Source organism: Plecotus auritus (genome assembly GCF_963455305.1).
Source record: "Plecotus auritus genome assembly, chromosome: 4".
Taxonomy (NCBI): domain Eukaryota; kingdom Metazoa; phylum Chordata; class Mammalia; order Chiroptera; family Vespertilionidae; genus Plecotus; species Plecotus auritus.
The window spans coordinates 178,795,443-178,822,080 of record NC_137775.1 but is presented as its reverse complement, the minus strand read 5'-3'; the positions used below and the strand labels follow the sequence as shown (position 1 = coordinate 178,822,080).

General features: G+C 42.5%; 1 protein-coding gene across 1 annotated transcript in view; it reads left to right on the top strand.

Moving 5' to 3' along the window:
- IGF2BP3 (insulin like growth factor 2 mRNA binding protein 3) overlaps positions 1–26,638 on the top strand; it is a gene marked incomplete at its 5' end in the record, with an annotated part of 103,260 nt that overhangs the window by 73,460 nt on the left and 3,162 nt on the right. The window contains 8 exons of the mRNA XM_080663386.1: positions 2,670–2,951; positions 6,849–6,983; positions 8,876–8,998; positions 11,118–11,253; positions 12,715–12,840; positions 24,259–24,375; positions 25,002–25,076; positions 26,356–26,487. Coding sequence (XP_080519512.1) covers positions 2,670–2,951; positions 6,849–6,983; positions 8,876–8,998; positions 11,118–11,253; positions 12,715–12,840; positions 24,259–24,375; positions 25,002–25,076; positions 26,356–26,487 — 1,126 coding nt within the window. The remainder of the gene's footprint in view (positions 1–2,669; positions 2,952–6,848; positions 6,984–8,875; positions 8,999–11,117; positions 11,254–12,714; positions 12,841–24,258; positions 24,376–25,001; positions 25,077–26,355; positions 26,488–26,638) is intronic.

Here is a 26,638-nt window from a genome sequence, read left to right as displayed (position 1 = left end):
TTGCAGGCTAGATCCCTGGCCCTGGTCAGGGTACATGTGGGAGGCAACCAGTCGATGTATTTCTCTCACATAGATGTTCCTCTCTGTCTCTCCTCCTCCCTTCCTCTCTCTAAAAATCGATGGAAAAATATCCTTGAATGAGGCAGATTAACAACAAGAAAAAGAACCCAACGAATGCCCTTCATCCACATTTCCCTTAAGGAAACAGGGGAGAGGGAGAAAGCAAGGATTAATAGGTTAACTTACGGTTCTGTTATCAGGACGTTGGTAAAATAATTTGTGCCACGTGCCTCCTATCACCGTATAGGCTTATGAAAAGAATGCCCTCGGACATAGAAATCACATGGAAACATCCCAAGGTCTATTTGGGAAAAAAGCAACACACAAAATGATGTACATCATGATCCCAGTTATGTCAGGCACTGAACACATACGCTTGTATGTAAAGAGGGAAAGAAGGGGTCTGTTTGCAGAAGTTACGGTGGTCAGCAGTGATTCCGGGAAGGGTCTTGGCGGGTGGTGCTGGTGCAGAAATACCCTGCTCCTTTCTTTGTGTTTCTGTACGACTTGGGTCTGTTGTGATGAATTCATCATCGGCTCTGTGGGACAGTGAGGGAAGGGGTTGACGTGGGAGAAGAGGAGGCTGGGTCCCCAGAACACCAGCGTGCTCCGTCAGCTGTCTAGGCCTGAGTTCCGGCTCCATGCTTTTGGTACCCTTTCTGGTGGTGGGGCCATCTCTTTTCGACCCTCCTGTTTCCATCTAAGTCAAAATGGAAAGATCTCCATATAAGAAAGCAATATGGGAACCAGAAATGACCACTGAGCAACTAGGGAGAGACCATTTCATACCTGTGTTTCTTTGCCTTCCGGGGCTGAACTCAAAGCCCATTGGAACAGAATCTGAGTAGCCTTAGGAAAGTGTGGGACCTTTGTTTGTTTTTAATTTTGTTGTGTACTTGGGAGTGTGTATTATTAAAAGTGTGTTTATGTGTGCTTTTGGTATCTTGGTGATATCTTCTCTGTCAATTTTTTATTGCATTCTCCACCTTAAAAGTACTTACGTGAGGTAAAAAACAATATGAGTAAATCTTATAAACCTGTTAAATAAAAGAGGCCAGACATGAGAGAGTACATAACATATATACTAATACATACTTATTTACCTAGACTTTTAAAACAGACAGAATCAGTTTATGGTCTTCGAAGTCTAGGGAGGTCCTGGTAAGCTTTGGTGCGCTGGTATGTCCTCGCTCTGGATTTGGGTTGCAGGCTTACCTTCTGAAAACTCATTGAGATGGACTCTTAAGATTTGGCGCTTTTCCATAGTAACATGCAAAATGAAAAAAACAAAACAGTGTAAGGCTCCTCTCAAAACAGAGCTGTGGGCAGATGGGCAGATAGACAAGGTAGACAATAGCTTCTTGGCTTCTTTTGGCCCATCATCACCCGCCTCTCTGCCCCAGGCCAGACCATAAACTCCAGACGGCCAGGGGCTGCTTTTGCTCAGGGGCTGGCACATGGTAGGTGCTGAGAATGTGTTGAGTAATTATCCTGAGTATCAAATCCTACCCATCTCCTGTGAGAGTTTGAGAGAGATCTGTCCATTGTAGCTTAAGATGTTTAATGTTTGTGTTTTGTAAGAAGATGACGCAAGGGAGGTGCATATTTCCAACATCTTCTCCCTTCTGTTTTGGGAAAACTAGCCTGGACCAGGTCTGCCCCTCCCTCCCCTGGCTCTTGCGTGCCCCTCCGCTGTTGCTGACCTCTTGGGTTGATGGCTTACGAAGAGTTTCAGTTACAGCATTTTTTATTGTAGCTGAGGAATGGGAACAATTTAGTGTCCATCAATGGAGGAGTGATAAAGCCTGGTGTGTATATGTGCACAATGGAGTAGCATTCAGCCATGTGAAGGAATGAAATCCTGGCATTTGCAGTAACGTGGATGGGCCTTGAGGATGTTATATAAGTGAAGTAAGTCAGGAAGAGGTCAGAGACAAAGGTAAGCACAATATGATCTCACATGTAGAGTCTAAAAAAAAAAGCCAATCACACACACAAAAACAAGTTCATAGATTCAGAGAGCAGATTGGTGGATATCAGAGAGAGTGGGCAAAATGGGTGAAGGGAGTCAAAAGGTACTCACTTCCAGTTATAAAACAAGTAAATCCTGAGGATGTGATGCTTAGCCTGTTAACTGGAGTTAATACAACTGTATTGCATATTTGAAGTTCCTGAGAGAGAGCTTAAAATTCTCATCACAAGAAAAAAAAATTCTGTAACTATGTGTGATGACAGATGTTAAGCCAGACTTACTGTGGTGATCATTTCACATTATATGCAACTATCGAGTCCTTATGTGGTACACCTAACACTAATGTAATGTTGTATGTGAATTACACCTCAATAAAAATGTTTGACAAATTTTTTCTATTTTTCATTGGTAGATGACAAGTATTTCCCTTTGGAAACTTGTCCGGTTTTTCTTTCCCGTGTGTGTGTGTGTGTGTGTGTGTGTGTGTGTTAAGTTGTTCTGGGTCACCTGTTCTGTGGCTTTATTCAGAAGATTTTGAGCCAGTGATCCTGAGTGGAAAAGATAGGTATTGCTTTGCTGAAAGGTTTATTATAAAGTTCGATTTCTCTTCCCACCCTTGCTCCTTGTCAACTTTCAGAGCGTTAGACAAACTGAATGGATTCCAGCTGGAGAACTTCACGTTGAAAGTGGCCTACATCCCGGATGAGATGGCCGCCCAGCAGAATGCTTCACAGCAGCCCCGAGGCCGCCGCGGGTTCGGGCAGAGGGGCTCATCGAGACAGGGCTCTCCGGGATCGGTGTCCAAGCAGAAACCCTGTGACCTGCCTCTACGCCTGCTGGTCCCCACCCAGTTCGTTGGAGCCATTATAGGAAAAGAAGGTGCCACCATTCGGAACATCACGAAACAGACCCAATCTAAGTGAGTATTGCGAGTGTGTGGTGTAATGTTTCCCCCAAATCTCAGTAACAGAGTGTTAGGTGGTACTTGGTCCTGCAAACGTGGTCATGATCCCGTCCAGTACTTGGGAATCTGGCAAAACCTTGCGACTTTGATATCTTAGTGTATATTTTATACAAATACGGGACTAAATATCAGTCTCAAAGGGAACCTCAAATTTTCACATGTTAATGGAAAGCAAATGATACCTAATCCACTTGCGATGTGAAAGACCCTGGCAAACAGAAGGGCAGCTTCTAGGTTATTCTCTGCTCCCCAACCCCCGGCGATACCTGCCTTTTTGTTTTTGGAAGTAATTTTCTGGGTCCAGTACAGTGGTAGTTTTTCAGTCTTGCTTTACTTGAGTAAAGAATCATTCAGCCTATGGTCCAGATTCATCCCATGAGTATGCCCTGTAGCCAGGATGGCTCATTCTTAGCATCTTGGCTGGGAGCTTTAACTTGCAGAGTTGAATGGACTTGGTGAGTCTTGGCCAAACCCTGGAGGTAGCTTTTCAGGAGCAGCATGCAGAGTTGTGTGTGATGATTGACCGCCGTGCGAGCAGGTGCCTGATATGTGAAAGCTTTTCGTATTTGGCAGATGAGTGAAATGTGACTCCACTGCATCGTGTATTAGTTGCTTTGCTTTATTAACCAACCTGTGATACTGTATGTGGCTATTTTGACCCTAAGAAGCTGGGAGATGGCCTGTCCCCACCCTGGTTCTGGGCAGTGCTTCCGGGCACATCCTGGGCTGCTGCTGCTCTGTTTCCCGAAGAGCCAAGTGTATGAGGGAGAAGCGGCTGCACACAGACCTCGCTGGGGTCAGTCGCTCTGTGCCAAGCGCCAGGGGAATGGCCTTGGGCCAGGTACGAGATGGCTGTGGATTATTTTGTTTTTTAAATTTAGTAAGGACATGGATTCCATTTCCTGTGGTCCAAGGAATTAAGGAGAGCCTTTTTCTGGAAGTGCAACTGTGGTGCTGAGCTGGCTCCAGCAGGCTTCAGAGGACATCCATATTCATTGCAGGCACCGTGCCTGCATTGAGCTAGCTGCTGATTGCTCCTGCAGAACCACAGAGAACTGGGTTTTGTGGTGGTGGGGACCCACTCCACCTGCAGAGTGATGGCTGATCCTGCTGCCCCTGCTTTGAAGCAGGAAGTGTATGGTGTTGGGTACCTTTGTGCAGAATCAATGGCCTTGACCTCATCATATATGAGATGGGAAGACAGTGGAACCATAGCCTAGATCAGTATTTTGTTTGTTCCTTTTTAAATCCGAACCTGAGGATACCTTTACATTGAATTTTTTTAAAGGGAGAGAGAGAGAGAGAGAGAGAAACATTGATGTGAGAGAGACACATCGATTGGTTGCCTCCCACACTTGCCCCAACCAGGGCTGGGGATCAAGCCTGCAACTGAGGTTCAAGCCTTGATGGGAATTGAACCCAGGACCCTTTAGTCCATGCGTTGACGCTCTGTCCACTGAGCCAAACCGGCCAGGGCCTAGCTCAGTTTTAATGTTCAGTTTGCCTGGTTTTAATCTTAAAATGGAAGGGCTTCTTGCTTCCCTTGATTCAGCATTACCTGCAGAAACTAATTATGAAATGGTTTTCCTTCCTCGTCAATGGCAGATTAGAAGTGTTTCTTTTAATGCTATTAATTTCCTTGTCAGAGGAAAGAGCTTCTTTAAACTGAGCTGTTTTATTTAAGGCAGGAAGATGGCGGATGGAGAGGGAAGGGAAGCAGTTTTTGTTATATCCAGTGGATTCAATTAATTCTTGCCATTGAAACTAGTCGTTATCGGGTCCTCTGCTTCTGGAACAGCCTCAGAGGGTTACCCTTCTCTCTGAGGATCAGAGTCTAGTGATCCCTAGCACAGTGAGCGGGCGGAAGTGCCCTGGAAGGAGGGAGTCTGCCGTGTCCCCTCCTAGAAGATAAGCAGTGCCGGAGGTGACTGGGGATTTCTGAAATAGTGGCTGGAAAAGTGGTGCCTGAGATTGAGACTGCTGGCTAAGGCGCTGTTTTAATTAGTTACTTCTACTTAGCTCTTACTTGTTTCATTTCTACATTGCCCTTGTTTTTAACGGTAGGTTTTGCTTCTGAAATATGTCTTCAGTTTCCAACCAGCATTTAGGAAAATGAAATCCAAACCTCGATTTTACTGGCAAGGTGAAGTGGCCGTTCTCACAGCGAGGAATTGCACAGCTCTTTGTCTTGTAGTGTCTGAGTGGCCAGAAGGACTCACAAATGTCTCATTTTCACTGAACTCCGGTTTTTGTATGGTTGATTTTCTTTCTTGTACCTTTTCAACAATAGCAGACTTATTTTTGTATTTAATTCAAAATGAACACGTATGCAAATGTGAAAAAAACAAAAAAGGGTGACCCTTCATGTCACCTCCTATGGTAGCCATTGTTAAGTTGGGGTTGTATCTTTATAGGATTTGTTCCTTGTATCTAGTAACAAGTGTAGCTTTAAAGGGGAAATCTCATGGTATGAAATGTATTTTTTCACAGAAGGTCAAGGACTCTCATAATGTTGGTATTTGTGATTATACTACATGTTTTTAAACATCTCTCTGATACGAATATACATTTATTATTTGTTTTATTTGTTTGTTTAATTTACCTGATGCTGAAGTTTTTCTTTTTTTTAAAATTATATTTTTTATTGTTGATAGTATTACAAATATCTCCTATCTTCCCCCTCCATCCTCCTCTTCCCAGCCCCTACCCACCCCCTTAGGTCAGATATACTCTTACTTAGTCATCTCTTCCTGGTGAGCTTTTAAAAGATAATCCCAATGTTCTTTCTGCTACAAATCATGCTGCAGTGAATGTTCCTGCGCTGGTAGTTTTCACCCAGGGTGACCCGCTCAGCCCCGTGGACACTGGCAGTGTCTGGAGACATTGTTGGTCAGCACAACTGGACGAGGGATGAGCTAAGGCATCTGGTGGGTTGAGCCAGGGATGCTGCTGAGCACTGCAGTGTGCAGGACAGTTTCCACAGCAAAGAGTTTCCCTTTCACCACAGCAGTGCTGACGGTGAAAACACTCTCTCGACACACCTGTGGGACGGCCTCTGGAGATGTTAGAAGAAGTGGAATTCTTGAGTCAAAGTTGATAAGCTTTTTCGCTTTGATAGGTCCTGCCAGAATGTTCTACATTCCCACCAAAAGTGTGGGTGTGCCCAGAGTCCCTGTCCTCTTGCCAGTACTTAATTTTATCTCTCAAAATAATTGCAGGTCTGGAAGAAAATACACCTTATTTTAACTGGTGTGTATATAATTACTAGTGAGGTTTGACACATTGCATTAATTGGCCATTTGCTTTTCTTTGAAGTTGAATTGCCATCTCTTCGGTTTTTGTTGTGGACTTTTCCTCTATGAGGGAGGCAAAATATAGGGTGAGCTTTGCAAAAGGAAACAGCGAGTGAAATGTGCTCATCCGATGAACAGCGAGAGCAAACTATGGAGTAAGAGTTCCACCTGGTTTGTGGGACTCTTGGCATGCGGTCCAGGTCCTGTGTGGTTCAGAGCAGAGAAGAAAGCCATTGTCTGGACTGAGGCTCTCTGACGTGAGATGCTTGTTCTGTGCCATCGGAAAGGGAGCCTGAAGCAGATGCAGCTTGGGCAGAATGAAACTAGGTCATGAAACCAAGTCCCTGCTTGGTCAGAGTGAGGAGAGAGAAAGGAGTGTTCCTGGAATTAAAATTCACCTCTAAGGCATCCCGTTGGCAGTGTATCGGGAGCTTATGCTCTTGAGGGAAGTGACTCGTCTCTTGCCCAGAAGCCCTGACTTGGGTGTCGGTCATTGTAAAGCTCTGTGAACGCGTGCCTTACAGCCTCGCTTTCCTCTCTCCTGTCACCCCCCCCTAAGGATCGATGTCCATCGTAAAGAGAACGCAGGCGCTGCTGAGAAGTCCATTACTATCCTCTCTACCCCAGAAGGCACCTCTGCGGCTTGTAAGTCTATTCTGGAGATTATGCATAAGGAGGCCCAAGACATAAAATTGTGAGTAACGAGGATGAACCCGTGGAGAGGTTGATATCCGTGCTGTTTTGCTTTGAATTGACACGGTTCTTAGGGATTGCCAACAAACCCAGGAAGCTGCTGCCCCAGGAGGTCCGGGGCGTGGCGTGTTGATTTGGTGTAAAGCCTAAGTCCTTAACATACTTTCCTTTGTGTTTGGCTGTGGGGTGAGTGGCAGTAGTGAGGACCATCCAGCTGTAGAAGGTGGCTGGGGGACATAAGCCCACCTGGGGTCTAGGAGTATCCCTGGATTTACCCACCGCAGAGCCCAAGTCCTCACGCTGTGGCTTTGAGCTCCCTGAGGTGGGGAATCCTAACCCTGTGCTGAGATACACGGGGGATTTATTTTATTTTTTATTTTTTTAAATACATTTTATTGATTATTTTACAGAGAGGAAGGGAGGGGGATAGAAAGTTAGAAACATCAATCAGCTGCCTCCTGCACACCCCCTACTGGGGATGTGCCCGCAACCAAGGTACATGGCCTTGACCGGAATCGAACCTGGGACCCATCAGTCCACAGGCCGACGCTCTATCCACTGAGCCAAACCGGTTTCGGCTAAACGGGGGATTGATTTGGATATTCCAGGTTGGAACTCTTAACTGTCTTTCCCACAGGAACTTGGAGTGGAGGTCGGGTTTTGCGCTACATTCAGTCTTCAGTGCAGTGCTGGGCATAGAGTAGAATCCAGAGTAAGGCGCTGGAGTTAGCCTGGGACCTAATCACAGCATTTAATTTGTAGGGACCTTTAAATACATTAAGTATATTTTAGTTATAAGGTTAGTTATATGGTGCTATATTATAAGATTCTAATTCTTTTTTTTTTTTTTGTATAGAGAACAATAAAGAAAAGGCCCACCACCCAGATAACCCCAATGATGTTTTTATTTATTTAAATATATTTTTATTGATTTCAGATAGGAAGGGAGAGAGAGAGAGAAACATCAATGATGAGAGAATCATTGATAGGCTGCCTCCTGCACACCCTACACTGGGGATCGAGCTCGCAACCCAGGTATGTGCCCTTGGCTGGAATCAAACCTGGGACCCTTCAGTCCGCAGGCCGACGCTCTTTCCACTGAGCCAAACTGGCTAGGGCATGTTTTTATTTTTTTATTTCAAAACAATTTTAATACATATATTTTTATTGATTTCAGAAAGAGGAAGTGAGAGGGAGAAGTAGAAACATCAGTGAGAATCGTTGATCAACTGCCTCCTGCATGCCCCCTACTGAGGATTGAGCTCGAACCCTGGGCATGTGCCCTGACTGGAATTACGACATGACCTCCTGGTTCAAAGGTCAATGCTCAACCACTGAGTCACACCAGCCAGGCCCAGTGACATCTATAAACAGTGATATGTGTTTGGGAAATTCAGAAAGGTGCAAATGAAATGTTACCCCGCCTTCCACTTTTACACTCTTCCCCAGAGTGTAACCACCGCTGAGTTCCTTGTTTCCTTGTCTAAATTGTGCCTGTGTTGCCAGGTATGGAGCTTAAAATTTATACTAAAGTCATACTATTTGCATTTGTACATTGTGTTCTGGAGTTGGGGGTTTAGGAACAGGAATTTGAGTAGGAGCTGTTTTCAAAGCTAAACAGAATCCATCATTGGAAGGTAGTTCCTGAGATGAATAAAAGGAAACCGTTTTTAAAAATTAACTTCTATCCAGATACATATTAATGATTTTACCCCCTCTGTTCACACATTGCTAGAATGTGGCTGATGGTCAGGCAGTTTAAACTCTCCTGGCATCATGCTTCCTATGTGGTAGGTAGGAAATAAATGTTTAATGAACAAATATTCTCTTTTTACCCGAGAGTAGGGTTACTTGCCCGGATTTCATGACTTTTTTTTTTATATTTATTTACAGCACAGAAGAGCTTCCCTTGAAGATTTTAGCCCATAATAACTTTGTAGGCCGTCTTATTGGTAAGGAAGGAAGAAATCTTAAAAAAATTGAGCAAGACACAGACACTAAAATCACGATATCTCCGTAAGTGCTGCCTTGCTTGCTTTTGAATAAGAAAATTTTCAAGTGCTGTGTTTCACTGGAGGTTTCATGTTAAGCATAGCCTGTCCCATCTGACCAAGCTAGCCGGCACCGCCCTGCTTATACTTTGTTTCTCAAACTCAGCCCACTGTCTGCTGTCTGCCTCTAACCCATATCGAAAGACTGTTCCCACCAAAGAGGCAGGAGGCATGAAAGCTTTACATTCCTATTTCCTAGCTGACTTTTGGTCAGGTTTGCTGACGTATATTCCCTGAGGAATATAGAGAGCCCAGGTTATTATCCATTGATGTGTAAGACAATAGCCCAGCGTTTGAGAGCTTATGACACTGGGAAAGGTTTATGGGTCCCCTAGTTTGTGGGTCAGGGATTCAGGAGCAGCTCAGCTTGTGGCTTTGCTCAGCTCTCATGTTGCTGACAAGTCAGTGCTGGCTGGTGGTGTGAGGCCTTAGCTCCTCACCACAGGGGCCGCTCCACAGGGCTGCTCGGAGGTCCCCAGGCCACGAGACACGGCAGCTGCCTCCTGCCAGGCTGCCTCCTGCCAGCGTGGATGATCCGGGAGCAGGGCGGGAGCGGCAGTGTCTTTAGAACACAGCCTCAGAAGCCGCAGCCTCTCTTACTATTCCGTGTGGGGAGGGGTCATCCTGGAGGCTGGCTACCACACCTGGGTCCACAAGGCTCTGGAATGATTTGGAAAGGTTTTTCTTTTTCTGAGCGTGCCTACCCCTGGTTTCCATCCGAGTTCCGGGAAAAAGATAAGGTGGGAAGAGGCGGATGGACTAAGGAGAACTGAGCACCGGGTGTTTGTGTAGCAAGGAGTTTTCAAAGGAAGAGGTAGTGGGGAAGGAGGAGGGTCCTGTTTGACTGTAAAGAAATAAAAAACCCCACTAAGTGGTAAATATAATACATGAACCTACCCTGTCTTGATGTTTATGCTCAGAAAAGGGAGGATTTTAAGTGGGGAAAAAAAATCTTAAAAGCTATTCTAGAAGCAGCTATTTTGAAAATTGTAATATAAATGCTTGGCAGGGGCAAGGTGGGTTGAAAATGGAGATTAGAAATGCACTTCTTCTTTAAATAGTCTAAGATAAACAGTACGTTGATGTTTACATTTTTAGCAAGTTGGAGGAAAAAAGGAATAATACCCCGTTCATCTGTCTCAAGTTTAGCGTACGGTATTCTGCTAGTCATGAAAATGAGAATTGTAGCTGGGAATCTGAAGGAGAGCTGCACCATAGTCCATATCCTCCCGCTCCATGTCCTTACTTTCCATGGGACTGGCGCAGGCGTCGATGCCTCACATGTATGTCATCGGAGGGCTTGGAAGCTTCAGCAGGACCTGGGTCGAGCAGGCAGTTTCTGAATATTGCTGCAGCATTCTCATTTTTTACTTTTCTAAATGGTCATCCAGGGACCCTTTTTAAAAAAATTATGTAGTCAAAATGGATTGAAAAATGTTTTGAAAAATAAAACAAAATTAAAAAATAAAAAACAAAATAAAAAGATGGATTGATTTACATGATTTCCTCCAGCATATTTTATCTAAATTCTAAGCTTACTGGCAAAGAGGAAGTGTATACATGTGAACTCTGGTTTGCCTTTGAAACATTTCCATGCTTATTCCTTGCCTGGTGACCCAGAAAATGCAGTTGCTGGAGAATGCCAATTATGCTTAGAACTGGTCAGTGCAGACTGGGAACATACTCATTAAAGGTTATGTACATCTGGTTCTTGGTTTCTGCTAAAACTATATCCTTCCAATCATGTTCTTTATATTTCACTGTTAAATTGCGAAAGTGGTTCAACCTTAAGTGGCCAAGAAGTACACTGTGTTTAAACCATGAATTTAATTGAAGCACGTGTGCCCAGTGATTTTTATTGAGAAGGTGGGAGGGGAAGTGTTTTCTCTCCTCTGGCTTTACAGTTCTTGGATTTGTGTCTTTTGGGGCTCACTCCTTCTTCATCATGTCTAACCGCCCACTTTTACAACTTGCCAGCCCCCTCATTTGGGTTTTAATTGCCATCTGTGGCTGAACTGTTTGTTACTACTTTCTTCCTCCCATAAATTCCATAATCTTCCTCTCCCTCCGTTTTCAATCTGCAGATTGCAGGAATTGACACTGTATAATCCGGAGCGCACCATCACAGTGAAAGGCAGCGTGGAAACATGTGCCAAAGCTGAGGAGGAGATAATGAAGAAAATCAGGGAGTCTTATGAAAATGATATTGCTTCTATGAATGTTAGTGTTAATACCAAGGGCGTGTGTTTATTTTGATGAAGTTAAAAGATGTTTTCAATTGCATTGGTATTGATTTCTTCAATGGTGCTGTCATAAGATTGGGTTCTCATTGGTTTTTAGCACCGTAGTGAAGTGCCCTGGAAGACACAGGCTCTGACAGTCAGCTTGGCGCTCTCTGTGCTTTTAGCGAAGTATTTAATCTTTGAGACATAGCTCCCTTATCTGTGAGGTGAGACTAATACTTACCTTAAAAAGGTTAATATCTCCTGCACAATGTTAATTTGAAGGAAATTAGTACAGTAGAGGCATGTGAATTGTGTTTGAATCCGTTCACCCCTTTATTAACTGCAGCTCTATTTTCTTGGACAATTTATTTGGTCTTTCTGAGCGTCAGTTTCCTCGTCTGTAAAATGGGGGTACTGCCTACATTGCATGCCTGTTAGAATTACAGTAGATAACAGTGCATGTAAAACTACTGTTAATGAATATGAATATAAATTTAAAACTTGGTTCCTTGGAGATAAAAATAATCAGTGTAGCGACTAGAACATAGTGAATTGTTGATGTTCCTTAATGGATGGAATGGTGCTCACGATGTAACATTGGTAAAGTTCATCTTGAATTTTCAAGTAAATGATTAAAAAAAAAATTGTCCTCAGTTGGGCCTGTCACCTGAAACATTACACCTAACAGAAGGGAAATGTAAAGATGTTATCACCTTTGTGAGGGGAGCTTAGAATGCTAATCACTTTAGTCCACTTGACTGCCTTCCTACCTTCACATTGTCAATGCTCATCCAATGTTCCAGTCCACTGGGAGTAAACCCAACTCCACGGGCCTTTTGAAAGGGTTCTCAGCTACGAGAAAGTCTCAGCTCTCTGCTCTCCACCTCACTTTCTCAACCCTTATAAAATTAAACGGAAACAAACTGTTCTCAAGGATAAGTTCAGTTGTAGGAGCTATATGCGGAGAGGATCTGATTTCCAAAGGCCTTGACTTTGTTTTAGGCCTTTAGACCCATGACTCCAAATTTTATCCAGAAGTAAAGATCTCTTAATAGCTCGTTCTCTATGTCTGGTTTACTTTTCAGTGAACAAATCTTGTTCACTTGCTTCTTCACCGGGTGCACGATTTTCTGTCTGTATGGACCGTGTGCTGCAGTATGGAGTACGTCTTTGAGCTCTCAGAGCTGCCCTGAAAGACAGGAAGGCTGTTCCCTGCCCTGAGAAACTCCGTGTGGCTTCAGATCAAGGAGGAGGCAAACAAGCACACGGGTTTTAAATACCAAGAAATATAAACAGATATAAACTATCTGGTCAAGTGTGGTCACAGGAAACATCTGCTTTGTTCTTAATTTTTTGTGTCAGATGATTTTCTTTAACTAGACAAGAGGTCACAATCTGAATATTGTCACTTAGAAATGCTCACTTACACGGGATCTTTTTAATTTTACCATTGCAGCTTCAAGCACATTTAATTCCTGGATTAAACCTGAATGCCTTGGGTCTGTTCCCGCCCACTTCAGGGATGCCACCTCCCACCTCAGGGCCCCCTGCAGCCATGACTCCCCCTTACCCACAGTTTGAGGTAAGACGATGCGCCTCTGCTTTCTTTATGGTTGAGCGGGGGAACATGGCTGCCTTTGAGTGGTGTGATGTGAGCTATTATTTTGGGGGGGAATCTTAACATAAAACCTGGTTCCCATGTGATCTGGAATTACTTTAGAGCCAGCACATGCTTTCTGCTTCTAGTCAATAGGACCTTCTTCCCTATCCCTTGTAGACACAGGACTTACTACTGGGGCTTTGGGGTGGCAGGCACAGTTGTTAGCATGTGCTTGCTTTCTTTTCTTTTTTTTTTTTTTTAATATATTTTTATTGGTATTTTACAGAGAGGAAGGGAGAGGGATAGAGAGCTAGAAACATCGATGCGAGAGAAACATCGATCAGCTGCCTCCTGCACACCTCCCACTGGGGATGTGCCCACAACCAAGGTACATGCCCTTGACCGGAATCGAACCCGGGACCCTTCAGTCTGCAGGCTGACGCTCTATCCACTGAGCCAAACCGGTTTCGGCAGCATGTGCTTTCAAAGGTTAAAAGTTTGAGACTTTGCAGAGGAGGAAAGAGGTGACTTATTTTTAAATATTGAAGAAAAGGATTTTTAAAAGTCATCTTTAATTGCTTTGAAAGCAGTGAAAACTGGACTTTTTCATTTTGAGTGTTTGTACTTTTTAAAACTATGAACTCAGTTTTGTGTGCAAATGTTAAATAGCTTTTATTTATTTTGTAAACAGGTTAAGAAATAAACCTTATTTTTATATTTGCTTTTTAAGAATAGCATTTTCCCTGAGGTCCGAAAGAGGACACCAGTGATAGTATGAAAATAATTGCAGCATAGTAGACACCTTATCCAATAATTCTTTTTGAAAGTAAGTCATTTATATTATCAATGATAATTGGGGGTACACAATCGTGAAATAAAATTGACACCATTCTGGGGTCTTCCTTCATGCTTTTGTTTTTATATCTCTCCCTTCCTGTTTGGCTCTTTTTATCATGTAACGTTTTGAGTGGTATCTCCAATGCCAGTGGTCGGCAAACTGTGGCTCGTGAGCCACATGCGGCTCTTTGGCCCCTTGAGTGTGGCTCTTCCACAAAATACCACATGCGGGCGCGCACATACAGTGCGATTGAAACTTCATGGCCCATGCGCAGAAGCTGGTTTTCGGCTCTCAAAAGAAATTTCAATTGTTGTACTGTTGATATTTGGCTCTGTTGACTAATGAGTTTGCTGACCACTGTCCTATGCCAATTTAGGGACATGTCTGGGTGGAATAGGTTGGGGGTTCCACTATCACTCTGCCTAGAATATGTGTAGAGTGAAATGCCACTGGAATTCTACAGAGAACACAGGTCGCTGAGGTTGTCCATATTTTCTAAGCATGGAATTCCTGAAACCACCACTGTTGGTGTGCGTAGCTTTTGCCCTCTTCTTAGGGTGTGTTTCTGCCTTGACTGTCAGCAGCATTTGCATCTTCCCTGCAACTTACCTGCCACTCCCACGTGTTTGGGGCTTGGAAACCATATGACAAAGCCCATCAATCTAAGGATAGGCCTTAGAGTCCCAGCTCCATGTCATGTGAATAGACTCACTGTGCCTTAAGTGGAACTGTCCACTACAGCCAAAGGCGGTGTGAAGTAGCTGATGTGTTTGACCTTGATGCTAACCGGGCAGGTGGAAGGAGCCCTGCAGGTGAGAGCCCAGGTCTGGCCCAGTTCTGCCCTGGGTTTGTGTCACCATAGGTCAGTCTCCTCTCGCTTTGGGTTTTTCTGACCTGAACAATGAAGAAACTGAACTAGATGAGTAATCTTGAAAGGCTCTTTTTTTTTAGGTCACACATTTCTAGTTTTTAAAGAATTCAGTAATGTAAAAAGTTGGAGAAGAGAGTAAAAGTGAGCCGTAAGTGGGAATTGAGAGGATATGGGCTTCCTTCTAATATGCCTCCTAGAATCTTGATTACAAACAGGTGCATTTGTCATATGCTGAGGTTAGGGCAGATGTTTCCCTAACAGTTCTGTGTAAAATTACATTTATTGAAAGCTACTAGGAGCCAATTCAAAGTAACTCTGTGCTGTAGAAGCTCTCATCTAACCTCCACTTCTGCTAGCTGCCCTAACTAGCTTTCTCTTTGGGTAAGTCACCTAACTTCTCTGTTCCTCATTCTGTTTCTCTCTGCTGGTTGCATGTCATGTTCCAGTCAGTAAAGACTTTCATACTACAAGTGGTAGCATGTCAGAACATTCTTGGACATCGTCATTATCTATACTTCAGTAGCAAAATTCCTAATTTAATTGCTAGGTATCTATTTTTTAAGTATTCAAATAAAATAATCTGAATATTCTTTGGATGTAGTCCGTTTTCTGATTATACAGTTTTGTGTATTGGGTTTCTATGCTGTTAAAAAATTGTTTTAAGAGAAGGGAGATCATATTAAGAACTTACACTTCTGAAGCACTTTTACAATTTGAAATGTCTGAGTGACTTAAACAAGTAGCAATTTTATTTTAAGAATGGGAGAAGGAGGTCAAGGATCTTTTTTAAATTTTTATTTTATTGTTTTGTTTTGTTTTTAGAGAGGAAGGGAGCAGGGGGAGAGAGAGTAAGAGAGAGAAACATAAGTGTGAAAAAGAAACATTGACCAGTTGTCTCCTGGACACACCCCAACAGGAGATCAAACCCAAGATGTGTCCTGACCAGGAATCAAACCGGCAACCTTTTGGTGCACAGGACAACGCTTAACCAACAGAATCACCCTGGCCTAATCTTTACTTTAATGAAAGGGAGCCAAGAGACGATGCAAGGAAGATCTCACTGCAATTAGGTGGTTTTTGGTTCTCCTGAGATTTTAAAACAAAATCAAGTAGGTGCTGCCATAGCCAGTTTGGTTCAGTGGATAGAGTGTCAGCCTGTGGACTGAAGGGTCCTGGGTTTGATTCCAGTCACGTGCATATGCCTGGGTTACGGGCTCAATCCCCAGTAGGGGGCATGCAGGAGGCAGCTGATCAATGATTCTCTCATTATTGATGTTTCTAACTCTCCTTCCCCCCCCCCCCCCCGCTCCCTTTCTTTCTGAAATCAATACAAATAAAAAATAATATACATATATATTTAAAAAAATCAAGTAGGTGCAATTAGAAGCAGCCAATGAGAACAGGAAAAGATGCAGAAGCTGCCAGCAGGAAAGGCAGAAACACTTCAAGAGGGCAAGAGCTCAGAACCCCTACTGGCCTGGTGGTTAAAGGGCCGGAAAAAGACATTCTTATTCTTAAAGGGATAAAATGTGGACAGTCTTAGCAATCTATGTTCTCTGAAAAATTCCAATGGGCATTTTATTCTACGTGTATTCTAGGCAGTGGTAACATGGAATCCCCAACTTTAAACCGAACATTTCCGATTACATTGGTGTACCAGGTACCACCTAGCACATTAAATAATAAGAAGAAAGGCAAATCTGTCTACCCAGCTGGAAAGGTTGACAAATTGTGTATATATTGCATGTGTTTGCTGAAGATGAGTGTGATCTTGTTGTTTTTCTATAGATTGTAACCTACTGCTAACTTCATCTCTCTGTTCATCTTGGACCTCAAAGAATGTGTTAGGAATTAGCCATAGAACTAGAAAATGAAAAGGAGATGTATTTTTGTAATCCACCTTTTTCTTCAAAGTGGAAGAAATCTTTGCTTTTGCAATTGCCTTTTCCTCTCACAAGCACATCTGTGGACAGTCCTCTCTTATATATTTGGTATATATTTTTACAAACTTTGTCATTATAGGTGATTATTAATGAGAACATTGCACTATTTTGAACTTTTCTCCTCAAGTACATTCTCCTTGATGTAAACTACAGCATCATCATCACTCTTCAGATATTTGGCAGAACACTATTATTTAACATGCAGGCCATGTCTAAATTTCCAAAGTTACCCCAACAATGTTCTCTCTATCTCTTTTCAATAAAGAACACAATCAAGGATCATGCATTGCATTTAATTGTCGTATCTTTAGTCCTCCCCCTTCTTTTTTAACAGTACTCATCTTCAGTGCCCCCCTTTTTTCTTCCTTATGGTATTGGCAAACCTGGCTAGTGGTTTTTAGAGAGTGTCTCCTAATTTGGATTTGATTGACTGCCTCAGATTAGGCTCAGATCAGACCTTTTATTGAGGCAGGAATATCTTGCAACAATGGGAAACAAGTGATGTCAGTGTCTCGTTACTGGTCACGTTAAGTTTGATCATGTGATCAAGGCCGGTCTGTTTGATTTTTCCTTATAAAAATACCTTCCCAATTGTGATTACGAAGTAATCAGTAGTACTTTGGGATTGTGTGTCTTTCACAGCAGTGGGTTGAATATCCATTGCTGACATTTGCCCAAAGCATGTGACTGTCTTAATGTCTTTTACATTCATTAGTTGACAGTCTTCTATAAAATACAGCTTATTCTGATCCATATGTTAAGGATGTGTGTGTGTGTTGTTAATTATATTAGAACTTCCCCAGACCTTTTGAATTAGAATCCCCCCCTTTCCCAGGCACAGGGTAGGGATTGGGGGTGAGACCTAGGCATTATTATTTTGAAAAATGCCATAGATGACTCCCCTGTGTAGCCAAGGTTAACTAAAAACAGCTGCCCTGTTTCTTACTGTGCCCCACCTTGGACTTAAATGAATCAGAATCTCAGTCGGAGTAGATGGAGGCTCAGAGCTTGTGGTTTTGTAAGGGTCGTCAGGAGCTTTTTGTTGCCCATTCATTGTCAGGAACTGCTGTTCTGGTCTGGAAAGCGTGTTTACTAGTCTGTGAACTTAAATGTTGGAAAAGTATATCTCCTATCAAGACTAATGCGTGGGAGACAATATTTAGGATAAGCATAAACACACCACTCATATGTCCCTCTTTCTAACTTGTTTCAGGCTTTATTTAAAGCATAGTGAGAAAACTCTCCCTGCCCCCCTCCCCCCCTTTCTCTCACCTGTCATTCCAACCCATAGGCAACTATCAGGCCAAAGCTGTCTGTGGGATGCTGCCATCTGTCTGTTCTCATGCTTCTAGATTTTGGCATGCTGTATCAAGAGTAGGTTTGGCTGTGTGTTTGGAGTGAAAAAATGTGGTTAAAATGAATTTTCCTTTTTTAAGAGAAGAGTCGGAGGGCAGATAATCCAAGTAGCTCGGGTGGTAGCTCTGCTATATCATCTAGGGCCAGCCACCTGTTGGCTTATCACACCGTCTCCTGGTCCAGGGTGACCGCTCAGGTTCCAACCATTGAGTCTGATTCCAGCCAGCAAGAAGGATGAAGGATCAAAATTGGAAGTCACCTCATTTAAAGAGGCTGCCTGAAGGTAGCTTTTCACACTTCCACTGGTATCCTGTTTGCTGGAACGTAATACCTGTCCACTTCGACCTGCAAGAGAAGCTGGGAAACTGAGTCTGTAACTAAAGAGATGAGCAGGTGTCAGGGATGGCTATTTGCGCCCTGGACTTAGCAGTATTGCATGTTAAAGGGATCTCTTCGGCGCTTGGAAGGGAGGAGGTAAACTTTTAAGGTCCTCCCACCTCTCTACCGCGCCCCCCCTTCCCCCGCCCCGCCACCCCCCGCAAACCAGGAGACTCTTAAATTAATTCTGGAGGAGAAAATTCCATGTTCTCGTTCCACTCGTGCCGATTATTTTCATTGAATAAAAGGAAAACACCATTGTCAGAGAATCGAACTGTCTCTGGATACCAGTTAGCATCAAGTCTACTTCCAAATAACTGTCAGGGAATTTTTTGGCTTAATGTTTGAGAGAACAATTCTTTAGCAGTTTTGTTTTAGGATATAACTTCACGGGGGAGGAATACTTAGTTGGAATAGCTATGCCTTTACTGTATTAGTAGACTGTTCTTTTTCTAAACCCAAATCACTAATAAGTGGTCACCCCTTTTTGAAACACAAATACCCCAACTACTATTTTTAAAGGCAATAGTGAAATTTACCAAAGCTTTATTTTTTTGCTTGCCATTGCTTCCTGCAGTCCTTTTATTCCCTTTGGCTTCATTTTTCTTCTTCTGAAGAACATAATATGGAAGGTATGGGATATTTTTTAAACGCTCGCTAGAGAGTGAAAGGCTGGCAGGCATTTACCACGGCCAGGAGCCACCGCTGCTGCGGAGAAGCCTGCTGCTCCTTAGAAGCTCCCCTACGGAAATCAGTTACTAAGTCAGCTCTTCATCCATGATGCCCTGTAGTTGGCAGTAAATCTCTGCTTTTACTTTACGTGTATATTGCCTGGCAAGGAGTAAGTTTTGATGACAGAATGTTTCAAAGAATCTGACTTTTTATGTAGTGCTTCCTCTTTCTTTTATAGTTGGTTCATTTTCTTTTCCCTCCTGTTTGCTCACTTCTGCTTTGTAGTATGATAGAATGGATGCAGCTTATCTTTGGATAAATTCCTTGCCTCTGTTCATACTCTTCTCCCTGGAACCTGCCAAGTTGATTATTCCTATAGAGCCGAAGAGTTGGTTCTTCCAACAGACAAAAAGTCTGCAGTTCCGCCTAGCAGCTGGCTCATGCAGTACTTAATTGGCAAACTTCGAGTTTATAAATGACAGGAAATGCTCCTTTCAGAAATGCTCAAACAGTAGGGAAGAGGCAATTGGCAGCTAGTGAGCAGAGCAAGAGCTGGAGTTGGCACACAGCGTCACCCACACAGCAACATCCATAGCTTGTCAGTGTTGGCAGCTTGCTTTGGGGTTGGCAGAAGTTAGACCAAGTGCTGTTGTCTTAATTTTGGTAGTGCCTTTGGAGTCTTCCCAAAAGTCTCCAAATAATAGCATCATCTTAAAATTGCTAACTTCCATAAAATTGCTGCTTATGGAAGAGGCAAGAAAGGTGAGCAGTTCCTTAGGTCTTAGCTAGTTTAAGGTGCTCTTCAAGACACAAAATAGGAGTTGAAAGGAACTTTTAGATCAGATGGCTGTTTCGTGGAGTCTCTGAGTCCTTCTGAGGATTTCTTACTATGGGTACAGCTCTTTTGTCAGTAAACAATTTCAAAGTAAATAATCCCTTGCACACATTAATTACCTCTAAGAGGCCCTGATAACTTGTTATGGGGGGAAAGTTTCTTTGCCCTTTTGTTTTCTGTTTTTAAGATTTCAATATTCTTTTCAGGTCATGGAGTTGAGTAAACTCAATTCCAGTTCCAGACCAAAATCCATTAAAACAAAACAAACAAAACAAAGAAACCCAGGAGTATCTATTTTACAAGCCCAAGGAAAACACTGGCGCCCCTCCAGGTTCCTGCAGGCTGCTCTTGTTGGCTGGCATGCACGTCTCCATGCCTTTGTCATGTCTTAGGTTCTGTTCCCCACAAAGTAAATACACTTAACCTTACTGTTAGCTCATTCTTGTATCATAGATGATTAGGAATTACTCATTGGCAGACTGCACCAGTTATGCAAACTTTCAGTTGAGCAGCTTTGTTCTTTTGTTTTTTCAAGCTCTAACATAGAGTCTGCCAACAACTCCAAAGGAAGTTCTGCCGATAGGCATCTGGCAGAAATCCACTGGGAAGCAGCTTGTGTCCTGTGAATATCCTTCACCTCTGAAGGTTTAGGAAAAGGTTTGAGATAATGCAGCTAACATGAACTTAAACGCAGAGTGTGTAACAGCAAGGGCAAGGTTGATGAGTTTTATCAAGCTCCATCTCGCGACTTGAATTCACAGGTGGAAGAGGCTTATCATACCCATTGTTCTGGTTTTAGTTTTGTAAGTAAACATGAAGTTATCTGCTTATCTTACAGCCCGAGTCCCAAAAACATGGCTTACTATGCTGAATCCCATGTAAGAATGCTTTGTACCAGAGAGCCAGTATCATGATTGTCAAGGGGACAGGATGTTTATGTGAGGTGCCTTATATTCTCAGAGGAAAATTTCCTTTAAAAATAATTTAGGGTCAGGGAGATGCCTGGTGGATATGGAATTGGAGCAGAGGGAATTGGGCGATGTTCAGAAATGTCTTCATCAAGGCATCTGATGAGTCAACTTTTTATTAAGGTGCCAAGAGGACACGTCACTGTCAGGCTGGGCACCACCTCCTGGGGTGCTGTCTGCTTCCCTCGGATGCCTTTTGTATTTGACAGGTTCTGCTGCTTCTGTTTCATCCCCGTGCAGAGCACATTTCTGTCTACATACTGATTCTTCCTTCAGGTCTGTCCCTTCTTACTGTTCGGTTTTGGTCCTTTGGAACTTCTCTATTGACCACATTCCTTTTCCAAACTTGACACAACTTTTCTCTTAAACCCCCAACACCTCAACAAAACGAATGCACCGATAGCCTTTCATCACTGGTGGAAAGATGATTTCGCTTTTGTTCAGCCTTCGAGTTTTGACGACATCGTCTTTGCCTCCGAGCAGTGGTCTTCAGTATTTTCCAGGCTGACACATGCTGGAGCTCTGCTGGCTGGACTCACGCTCGAAGGATGATGCCTGTTACCTTCATCCTCTGAGGACATTCACTAGTCGCTATCCGGGATCAGTCACAGGAAAAGCAGTGTTTACTAAGCAAATGAAATTTTTCTCTTATAGACACAGTAAATCATGCAACTGATTTTTTTCTTCTTTTAATTAGCTGGTAAGAAGCTGAGTCAAATTTGTGTAATAGCATTTCTGGCTTCATCTTATCTCTTCTGTTCAGGTCTCTATGCTCTTATTTCTTCACCTTTGTTTTATCTTTTTAGGTTATGTGTACTTTGTAAGCAGCATAAAATCTTACTGGAACAAGGCCCAGAAAAAAATAATTATAGTCATGGCAAAATACAGTGGGACAGTTCTGAGCGAGTTACACCTTTAGATTTAGGCTGATCATTTAAGAGGTCTTTATCACTGCCAAACTCCTCTCCCCTCAAAAAGTATATAATTCAGAAGAACATGGTATGGATGTTCTCAGTGACGTAAAATATTTAGGTCCTAGCTTTACTTAAAAAAAAGAAAAATTGCCCTGGCTGGTTTGGCTCAGTGGATAGAGCACCGGCCTGCAGACTGAAGGGTCCCGGGTTCAAATCTGGTCAAGGGCATGTACCTTGGTTGCGGGCACATCCTCAGTAGGGGGTGTGCAGGAGGCAGCTGATCGATGTTTCTCTCATCGATGTTTCTAACTCTCTATCCCTCTCCCTTCCTCTCTATAAAAAAATCAATAAAATATATTAAAAAAAAATAAAAATTGGTTAAGCCCTGGCCAGTGTGGCTCCATTGGTTGAGTGTCATCTCATGCACCGAGAGGATGCTGGTAATAGATGCTGGCATTGAACAGTTTATGGTCAGTGTCAGCATTAATTCAGTTGGTCTATCTAGTTATTAAAATACGATAAGCCTTAAAGGGTCCCTCAGGAATAAATGGCGTGTGCTAACTGCATAACACACTGGCAGTCTGAGGTATGGTGCTTTCCGAAAAAAGGCATGGTTCTTATGACTTGGAAATACTGAAGAATGAAGTAATCTTATTTGATGTTCTTCACTGATGGATAGCAATAGTAGTCACCGGACCAAGCTGTGCACGACAAGCCCCTATTACAGATCTCCACAGGCAAGAGTTTAATGATTAAAAAAAAAAAAAAAAAAAAAAAAAAAGAGTTTAGTGATAAGGCAGTCCTCTGATGTTTATTCTAAGAATGCTCTAGAGCAGTGGTTCTCAACCTTCCTAATGCCGCGACCTTTTAATACAGTTATGAATCGTAATGTAAATATCTGTGTTTTCCGATGGTCTTAGGCGACCATGCTAGCGGTTCTCAATCTGTGGGTTGTGACCCACAGGTTGAGAACTGCTGCTGTAGAGCCTAAGACCATCGGAAAACACAGATATTTACATTACGATTCATTAACAGTAGCAAAATTAGTCATGAAGTAGCAACGAAAATAATTTTATGGTTGGGGGTCACCACAACATGAGGAACTGTATTAAAGGGTCGCGGCATTAGGAAGGTTGAGAACCACTGCTCTAGAGCTACAAGACTTCATTTAGCTGACAACTATGTTGTGTGTGTTATGACATCCTGGGAAACATAGGGAATACCAAAGAAATACCAAGCTATAAAGAATATAGTGTGTCTATTTAGACAGATGCTGAAGAAACAAAATCCAGTACTCAGAGAAAAATCCAGTGGTTTTTAGTAAGGATATTTCCTGGAGTTGAACTTTAGGTTCTCTTACAGGAAATAGGAGGTACATGGTGCGGCTATAAAGGAACAAACTCAAGATAAGCAGAGTTTAGATGATTTTCATTTGTAGAAAACTAGGTGTGGGGTCTAGAATCATACATTGCTGTGTTTTTCTTAAGTGTGAAAGGCATGGTTTAAACTAAAATACCCCCTTAATATACTGACTGCAAGATACATTTATTAGCATGAGAATTTAGAAATATCTGTCAGTTTTAAATGGTTATGCTCTGATACAGCATTTCTATTACATAAATTTTTAGAAGCATTTGTACAAGGGCACAAGATTTATGTTTAAAGACTTTACATGAATTAGTGAAAAATTGGAAACCAGACTTTCTGAAGGTATTTAATGTTCACTTGAGGCTATAGACAGACAGACATAAGAGATACATCGATCGGTTGCCTCTGTACACGCCCCACCTGGAGGTGGAACCCACAACCTGGGGATGTGCCCTGATTGGGGATTGAACCCACCATCTTCCATTGCATGGGATGGCACTCCAACCAGCTGGGCCACATCAGCCAGGTCATGGTTTTTTTAAATTTTTATTTTTTGTTAATCCTCACCCGAGGATATATTTTCTATTTTTTTATTTTTTTTTTAGAGAATGGAAGGGGTGGGGGGAAGAGAAACATCAATGTGAGAGACACACAGATTGGTTGTCTCCTGTACACACCTACCAGAGATCCTATGTGCCAGGACCAGGAATCAAACCCACAATCTTTTTTTGGTATATGGGACAACGCTCCAACCAACTGAACCACCTGGCCAGGTGAAGGTCTTTCAAGTAGTATCCTCAGATATAACGAAATAACTGTCAGGTTAAGGTGAAGGAACAGTGGATTTTTTTGTTGACTTTGCTGTGATGTGATATTATTCTCATAACTTTACTTGTTAAGAATCTTCCTTGGATATAGTGATGGGGGAGTCTTCATTGTAAACATAATCTGTGCCTCTATTCCAATACATTTAAACTTTGTAACATTTATAGAACTTTTAAATCTATAATTTGGTGACATTTTAAAGTTTAAGAAAATTGTGTACAGACGTGATAATTTAGATGCAAGTGCTTTCAGGATGAGTATATAAATAAGATTTTCTCGACCTGTTAGGTAAACTCATGTCAGTTTACTGCAGTGGTTTTCCTACAACTGTCCCAGTATTCCTGCTGTATGCGAAGCCCCCATCCCTATGCCACCGATAATAGCCTGATTGTATGCAACAAGCATGAATGTCCTGTGTTTCTTTTCCGACAGCAATCAGAAACGGAGACTGTTCATCTGTTTATCCCAGCCTTATCTGTCGGTGCCATTATTGGCAAGCAGGGGCAGCATATCAAACAGCTTTCTCGCTTTGCAGGAGCTTCTATTAAGGTACTGTTCTGCCAACTGTGGCTGCCCTGGAGCTTTAAATACAGTCAGTTACAGAAACATGAGTCTTCTTGATACCTCATAATTTGAAGGTACAGTCTATCCTGAAGTTACTTTACTTTATATGGTACTCAGTGACAGTACTTGGAGGGAATTTACCAGTTGTCTAAATTTGTGAATTACTCAGTTTCTTGCTCACACTGGACACTTGGGGGGCTCTGATGCACGAGGGCCAGAGACCACACTCTGAGTAGCAGTGGTGTAGTGATAGGGGCATGGGCGGTGGAGATACAGATCCAACTCTCCCTCCCCCTCTCTTCGCTGTGTGATCATGGCCCAGGTAACACAACTGCTCCAGCCTTCCATCTGCCCATATGTTAAGTAGAGGCAATACCTTGTCAGGATGTAGTGAGGATTAGCTGAGGGGCTGCAAATGGACTTTTACATTAGGACGAGGCATAGTGTAAGGACAAGTGAATGGCAGGAGCAATAACTAGTAAACCCATATTAATTACTGTCTCTTCATAACTTCCTTCCGAAAGGCTTTCTACATATCACTAAGTCAGGTGCAAATGTCAGGCTGGTTTGTGTAACCTTTCCATCATAACCCCTTGATGGGTCTATTCCAGATTGCTCCGGCCGAAGCACCAGATGCGAAAGTGAGGATGGTGATTATAACTGGGCCACCGGAGGCCCAGTTCAAGGTATGTGCTCTGGAGTCTGTGCACAGGTAGCAAATGAATAGATGTGAATATGAATGCCTTCTTTTCAGGAACTCTAACCTGGCTTCTCCCTTAAATGTATCTAATACTCAGTAGAAATAATTTCTGGATGGAAATTTCTAAGACTAAGGACGGAGTAGAGGAGTATTTGAGATCTTGCTCGCCAGCCACCGTGGTCAGTTTGGCGCAAATACAATCTTACAAAAATTACTAGAACTGTATACTTGAAACCTAAGTTTTCTGACCAATGTAACCCCAATAAATTAAATTTTAAAAAGAGTAGAAACAAACCCCCAATTACATTTCAAAACCAAAGCCTTTGTTTTGAGAGTTCTTTAGTGGTTTTTGGATTTACCTGTCTCCCGAAAGAGAATTTGCTCAATGCTTTGTTATATGTGAAGGTGAGCCCTTAATGCTGAAATTTACAAACCTGCCTGGTTAATATGCCTTGGAAAACTTGTTCTCAAATTTTCCTTGCCCCTGAGAAGCCATAAACTTGAATTAAAATGCCTTTTCCTCCTACCCTTGGATTAACTGTTAGCCCCAGTTCATCGTCTCTCTAGTTAATCTTGTCCAATTAAACTTAACTCTGACTTTTTTCCTTTGGTATAGAGCAGAGCAAACTAATGGTAATACACCATAGGGGAGGTTTCTTATGTGTAACTTCTAGTTGTATGCAGTAGGTGACAGGATGTGCTGACTGTAAATATCAGAAGTATGTGTTAACTTTTTGTAGTCTTATTCAAAGTAGAAACCACCTGGTTAACAGGAAAAAAACAAACTATTCCTCTCAGCAGGTTTCTCACTGGCCCATTTAGACAAGAGCTGGCTTCCTGTGAGCCTAGCACAGCTGGCTCTGTAGTTCTTCCCTAAGTCTCTTCTGCTCAGGAAAAATATTACTTTCTTATTGCCTGGAGGAGAGGTTTTACCTTTCAGATGGAGAGCAAATGACCATTTGCCCACAAAAGTGATTTATTCTTAGTTAGGATGACTACTAATTAACTCCTTTAACTTTTGTCTAAAGAATATGGTTCATTCTTTCATCAATCATTCAATTGACTCATCTGTGACATGCAATTCCGGTCAACCTTTTCCAGGGCTTCCTAACTTCTCAGTCTCCTATGCAATCTTCAATCTATCAAATGCAGACGTATCACTGGCAAAGGACTACTCCAGTAGACTTGGGCCATTTTTAATGTTAAAGGACTTTTTGTCTCCTACATGAATGACACTGATTGATAGGCTATGTTCTCATCTGTAGGCTCAGGGAAGAATTTATGGGAAAATTAAAGAAGAAAACTTTGTTAGTCCTAAAGAAGAGGTGAAACTTGAAGCTCATATCAGAGTGCCATCCTTTGCTGCTGGCAGAGTTATTGGAAAAGGAGGCAAAACGGCAAGTACTTCAGCAAAACCTGTGCAGTGGTATGAAAGGGAGAGCATTGAAAGGTACTTAGGAGTTCCAAGTCTCTGAATTTTGGCTAATTTATAAAAAGCAGGACCATCTGGGCCAAGGTTTGGAGAAGACTGTCTTTTGTTCCTCCTGA